We start from the raw sequence: 6,772 nt of genomic DNA on the forward strand, positions 1-6,772 counted from the left end.
ACAGTCAATCGCCAGTTCAATGCCATCCTATCGTCTTATTCAAACACACGCACCAAATCAGTCACCGAAGATTTAGATCCACCTGTGTGCGTTCACCCAGTGCACTACATACATGCGAATGTATTCTACTTCAATATAGTCTTCACGACCCCCCCTGCAAATCTTTTAGTACTACAAGTAGATCGTCCATCCTCTCTTCCAAAAACGCAATCTTCTCTGATGCGATGGACGCTGCATCTCGCATTGCCAACAGTTCTTCTTCTTTCTCCTCTAGCAGCGCTTGCGTGTCCGCTAAAATATGTGTCTCCATTTTCCCTAGACATCACTTGCAACTAGCGAATATAAGATATTCACGACACGTACTAGCCTCTCGTTTTGCCGCAGCAGCAGCCCTCCTCTTTGCTATCTTCTTTCTCTGAATTTCCTTTTTGATATCGGAACGAGTTAGGTCTTTAGATCCAACAAATTAGCAGCTGACGGAGTGAGATTCAATTGTGTGACGCACCAGTTTCCTCTTGCTGTACGATGAAAAGTGCATCTTGCTCTGCTCTCCGCTTGTTACGTTTCATCGTGCCTTTCTGGTACCTAGCAAATACTATCGAGAATGTTATATAGAATAATTCATGCTCGTGGGACGTACAGATATCCTTTTGTTCCGCCACACGCAACGCACAACGTTTCTCCCACTTATCCAGCCCTTTCATCGTACGAATTCCGGACTCGAAAAGCCTGCGAACAAGTTCTTCGGAGGTGATTTTCCTGCCAAATTTCTTTGAAATTTGGATAGCTGCATTGCATGTATCTAAAAAGAATTAGTTGTTCCGATGATCAAAAGGACGTGTGGTACTACCTTTTTGTTCCATGGTATTATCTCTAAAACCTCGACAGACTGGAGCTGTAAGGAAGTCGCGGTTAGACAATGGGATAATATAAAGAGTCAGGTGTTGGTATCCAACAAATTTTGTAGAGGTGTCTAGTCTGAGTTACAAACTAGAGATCTGAGTTGGATAGGCCATCAGCGTTTGACTTACACCTGCAAAACTGTTCAAATGTCACAACACGTAACATTACCTGATTAGGAATTGTGAAAACGCTCGAGTATTATGACTCATGTATGCATGTGTCATACAAACATTACACATTATACTGTATAGGTATTTTGTAAGTAGGTTCGCTTCGGCTACCCCTCGACATCTCATTTTCAAAATCTATGTACCTGTACCCACATATATGATATAATGTTGGTGCGAAATATAACGAAAAATAAGATATGATAACAGTAGATATATATAAATCACAGCCCAAGTAGATACAAACTACAAACATAGGTGCGCATCCAGGTGCAGGTCTAGATGGGCACATAAAAACCATCATGTCCTAAATATTTATAAGGGTATTTTGTAAGTAGGTTTGCCTTAGGTACCGCTCAGGTACTCATGTTTCAAAGGATGGTGCGCATCCAGACCCAGGTCTAGATGTGGAAATAGTTGCATAAACAATAGCAAAAAATCAACCAAAATTTATATAGGTATTTCCAGACTCCTACCCACAGGCGCTACAGCCTATATAACCCCCCTGCCATTCTCAGGAAACAGAATTCCCATTATTGCCTGTAAAGCAATGTAATAACACGATTTGTGGTCGGTCTTGCTGACTAAGTCAGACAACTACTCCTCTTGCCTCGCCAGCAATGGGAAAATGGACTCGCGCAGACTCAGCAAGGAATGCCAATCTTGCAAAGGCACTCGTCAAGAAGAAGAAAATCAATAACGAGAACAAAGAGAATGTAAGTACTCACATTAATTACAGCCGAAATTAAATTTCTGATGCGATGTTTCGCAGATTAATATTCCAGTGTGAATTTTGACGCCTGATGCGTCCGACGCGTCAAACACGCTGTTTCACGCGTTGAACATGTCAGACATGCCGGCCACATCCATTGGGGCTTTTTGTGATGTGCGGGAAGTGTTGGCCAACCAATCTGAGCAGCAGTCTCTCTCCTTAGACATGCTAGTGGTTGAGCAATATTTCCTGTCGGCTGAAGAAGAGGTGATGTCTGATTTGGAGCTACTACACACGGAGACTGAAAACTCAGAGGATGAGGGTTTCGATGCCTCGGATGATGTGGGAGAAGAGATACAAGGCTCCGTGCAAGATAATGAGCTGCGAGAAGGCCATAGACGTGTTTCACCCACCATTCCTGCATGTCAATCAGCCCTCTTAGATCTCATCGAAATCTTGAATCCCCTCCGCAAAAATGGAACTGGCCACTTAGCATTTTCTGGGGACAATATCCTTCGAAAGCGTCTCGAAATGATGTGAATGTTCCTATGGATGTATGTTGATCAACGGAACCCTCGAACATGGACCGAAGCCTCTCGTGACACAGCACAGGCTCACCAAAAAGCTGCCCATACAGCCCGACTCCTTTGTAAATGGGCACATTCATTATAGAGGATATTTGTAAATGGGTTAGGTACAATATGTGGTTTTGTTACCCCCAAGGGCCCCAAAACATATTAATGACTTGTGATCATGCGGGATTTCCGTTATCTATGTCTAAAAAACCATATATATATAAGGTATTTTAGACCCTTGGACTCACTCACAAGCATATATTTACCTCTATGTATATCTCTATAATATAACTTATCTTGTATATTACTATTCATTCGACAGATCACTTAGGCCGCCGATAGTACCGTCTGAACGGCGTCGTATACAATGGATTACATATAAAACACATACAAATATACAAATACAAATATATTTGTAGTCAATATGGCCGCCGTTGGAATGGTCTGGACGGGGGGACGAATTGTTGTAGTTGAAAATATTTCATACGAGTTATGCAGGCATGTTATTTAATTGTACTACGGTAGGTATATATATAAATTCACTATGTATACTAAGATATATACTAAGATTAAAATGATAAATACAGACAGAGAGATAATAATCATCACGTGATCGAATCACATGACCATCGCTGAAACTCAAAGTACTAAGAAAATGAGGCATAAGTAAGAACATGAGGCGACGGCGTAGCGTGCATGGGGCAAAGGGTCCAGGGTTATTAGAAAAGGAGCCGGATAGCGATAAAATCAATTGTTAGACACTTACCATCACATCGATTAAAGATCAGGACTGAAAATACATATCGACATGCCCCCCAAAGCGTCGCGCAAAGGGAAAGGAAAGAAATCTGAAGCAGCAAATGTAAGTGTACAATGGGTATACCTAGAATTAACAACACAAACTGATGATCAATGGGTGTAACAGGAAGGAGGAGGATCAAGCTTTCACCTTGACACCAGACCGGTGGAGGTGGTCACTCCCAAGCACGATGCTGGGAAGGAAATCGAACGTCTGGACACCGAGGTGATAAAGAGCAAGGTCGGTGTCGCATGGATCAATATGTTGGCGATGGGCGAGCGTCTAAAGTTCGGGGTCTACAATGACCGGCCTGAAAACGACGCTGAAACGCACAAGTTAATACTATCGTTCAAGCGCCATGGGATCGTGTCCATGAGAGAAATGAACGCTATTCCACTCATCATTGAGATCGACCACGTCAAAAATGCGGAAACACTTCCCTTTGATTTTAGCAGCCCACAGAATGTACCAGAGTTGGAGCTCGTCGACATGAACCCTATCATAGTGTCCTCGGGACAGCATCGACTTGCAGCACTTCGACAATACCATCGAACATTAACAGATGAGTACAGGACACTCGAGAAGAAACACGTCAAGATCAAAGAGTTGAAGAACCTGAGCGAGGAGCACATACGCACCTTCAATGAGATGCGGGAGGAGATGGGCACGATAAAAGGAATTATGGACGGTATGGGTGGATGGGGGGTCGTAATCTACGACAAAGGTGCGTTGATTGACGCGCTGGATACCGTCTGAACGGCGTGCGTATCGTGCTATGATCGATGGTGTTCCACACAAGTGTGGTATTCAATGCTTGTAATTATAATACCTCAAAACGTCCGCCGTACAGACCGTCTGGATGGCGGACGATCTGGTATTCTGGACTGGTTAGCACGCGGATAGAGCCGTCTGAACGACGTCGTGTTTGGGGGGTCTGTGATACTTATACACCCTCCATTACAGAATCTTTGTTGCAAGGAGGAGACGAGTTAGCGAATCATCTTAGTCGAAACAATCCGTTTCACGACTACAAAGAAACAGAAGAAGAGGTACTCATTACCGTGTTGAAGAAGCTGAAAGGAGTATTCGACTCGACTCCTGCAAACACACGGCATGAACGTGCTACCACGACATTAGTGGAGATCCGAGGCATGCAAGACAAAAATACGCGGCTACTAAGAGTCCTGCACCACGAAAAACTGTGCATGTTACTGGCGTCACGTTTACTATACCTCGGTACCCACTTTCGTCGTCGTCCCGAATTTTCCGTGACGTGGCTGGCGAAAGGACTGGATGTTTGCATGGGCGTAAGTTTTTTGATCATATGCGAGGTCGACTCACATTATGTTATGTCAGATATATTTGATGTGGATAGAGCAACGTACGATCACGTTGAGAATGCTCGGGTCTCGCTCGGCGTTTCCAAGCTATAAACAAGTGTCTGCCTTGATTGATAAGGCAGACGACGGCAACACAGACGCCCAGGCAGAGATCGCCAAGCTGCGTAAGATCATGGAGGAGTCAGACTACGGGGATGACGATAGCGAACTTACCTTGTGGGCTGAAGTCCTCGACAGTGTCGACAAACACGCTCTCGACGCATTCGACACAATTAGGGACAGCATCGGTCAGATGACCCCCACCTACGTCATGCGTTTGAGTTCGTATCGCCAGGGAATCATCAATTCTATGCGAAATAAGTGGTCCATTAACGCAAACAAAGATTACAGCCAGAACGAGAACGAAATCCTACAACACCTCGACCGAGTCGTTGCTCGTGTTGCTCTCTTCCTGACGCCAAAGGAAGGCGAAACACACGCTCCTGAACCTCTCCTAGGAGGGTTTATGATGGACTACGCTTGGTCCACATTTAACAAACTTAAGCTAGGGTTGGCTGAGGTGAGCAGGGTTAGTTATGGGGCCTCCTAGGATTGCTAGGATTGACTTTTCACCACTATATACACCCTTCATTATTCAAAATGTGGCCTTCCATTCCAGGACTCCCGCTGTGTAGGGGTGTCTCAACCATGATTTGGTTGACCTGCTCACATCATGAATGTGGCCTTCCAGGACTCCCGCTGTGTAGGGGTGTCTCAACCATGATTTGGTTGACCATCTCACATCATGAATGTGGCCTTCCAGGACTCCCACTGTGTAGGGGTGTCTCAACCATGATTTGGTTGCACATCTTCAATCATGAATGTGGCCTTCCAGGACTCCCACTGTGTAGTGGTGTCTCAACCATGATTTGGTTGACCGTCTCCCATCATGAATGTGGCCTTCCAGGACTCCCGCTGTGTAGGAATGTCTCAAACAGGGTTTCGTTGCACATCTTCGATCATGAATGTGGCCTTCCAGGGACTCCCGCTGTGTAGGGGTGTCTCAAACGTTGTTCAGTTGACCATCTTCGATCATGAATGTGGCCTTCCAGGACTCCCGCTGTGTAGTGGTGTCTCAACCATGATTTGGTTGACCGTCTCACATCATGAATGTGGCCTTCCAGGACTCCCGCTTTGTGGGGGTGTCTCAACCATGATTTGGTTGACCTGCTCACATCATGAATGTGGCCTTCCAGGACTCCCACTTTGTGGGGGTGTCTCAACCATGATTTGATTGACCGTCTCACATCATGAATGTGGCCTTCCAGGACTCCCGCTGTGTAGTGGTGTCTCAACCATGATTTGGTTGACCATCTCACATCATGAATGTGGCCTTCCAGGACTCCCACTGTGTAGGGGTGTCTCAAACATTGTTCAGTTGACTGTCTCCCATCATGAATGTGGCCTTCCAGGACTCCCGCTGTGTAGGTGTGTCTTAAACAGGATTTCGTTGCACATCTTCTATCATGAATGTGGCCTTCCAGGACTCCCGCTGTGTAGGGGTGTCTTAAACTGGGGTTGGTTGCACATCTTCTATCATCAAATGTGGCCTTCCAGGACTCCCGCTGTGTAGGAGTGTCTTAAACAGGGTTTCGTTGCACATCGTCTATCATGAATGTGGCCTTCCAGGACTCCCGCTGTGTAGGGATGTCTCAAACATTGTTCAGTTGACCATCTTCGATCATGAATGTGGCCTTCCAGGACTCCCACTGTGTAGGGGTGTCTCAACCATGATTTGGTTGACCATCTCACATCATGAATGTGGCCTTCCAGGACTCCCACTGTGTAGGGGTGTCTCAACCATGATTTGGTTGCACATCTTCAATCATGAATGTGGCCTTCCAGGACTCCCGCTGTGTAGGGGTGTCTCAACCATGATTTGGTTGACCGTCTCCCATCATGAATGTGGCCTTCCAGGACTTCCGCTGTGTAGGTGTGTCTTAAACAGGATTTCGTTGCACATCTTCTATCATGAATGTGGCCTTCCAGGACTCCCGCTGTGTAGGGGTGTCTTAAACTGGGGTTGGTTGCACATCTTCTATCATCAAATGTGGCCTTCCAGGACTCCCGCTGTGTAGGAGTGTCTTAAACAGGGTTTCGTTGCACATCTTCTATCATGAATGTGGCCTTCCAGGACTCCCGCTGTGTAGGGGTGTCTTAAACATTGTTCAGTTGTTCATCTCCTATCATGAATGTGGCCTTCTAGGACTCCCGCTGTGTGAGGGTCTACCATTCAT

The 6,772-nt window shown here is 45.7% G+C and overlaps 2 protein-coding genes across 2 annotated transcripts; one reads left to right on the top strand and one right to left on the bottom strand.

The window, feature by feature from the left end:
- Positions 1-142: 142 nt before the first annotated feature.
- On the bottom strand, positions 143-863 carry EDB93DRAFT_1109696 (uncharacterized protein; the record flags this gene model as incomplete). The annotated part of the gene is made up of 5 exons (XM_041448010.1): positions 143-315; positions 364-450; positions 506-595; positions 641-802; positions 851-863. The coding sequence occupies 5 exons, from the start codon at positions 861-863 to the stop codon at positions 143-145; spliced, it is 525 nt and encodes a 174-aa protein (XP_041300734.1).
- Positions 864-1,923: 1,060 nt separating this feature from the next.
- Positions 1,924-5,085, top strand: EDB93DRAFT_1257590 (uncharacterized protein; the record flags this gene model as incomplete). Its single annotated transcript, XM_041454098.1, has 5 exons — positions 1,924-2,318; positions 3,141-3,219; positions 3,283-3,880; positions 4,120-4,463; positions 4,513-5,085. The coding sequence occupies 5 exons, from the start codon at positions 1,924-1,926 to the stop codon at positions 5,083-5,085; spliced, it is 1,989 nt and encodes a 662-aa protein (XP_041300735.1).
- Between the last annotated feature and the right edge of the window lie 1,687 nt (positions 5,086-6,772).

The sequence above is a fragment of the Suillus bovinus genome, assembly GCF_016758785.1.
Source record: "Suillus bovinus strain UH-Sbo-P2 chromosome Unknown EDB93scaffold_194, whole genome shotgun sequence".
NCBI classification, from domain to species: Eukaryota; Fungi; Basidiomycota; class Agaricomycetes; order Boletales; family Suillaceae; genus Suillus; species Suillus bovinus.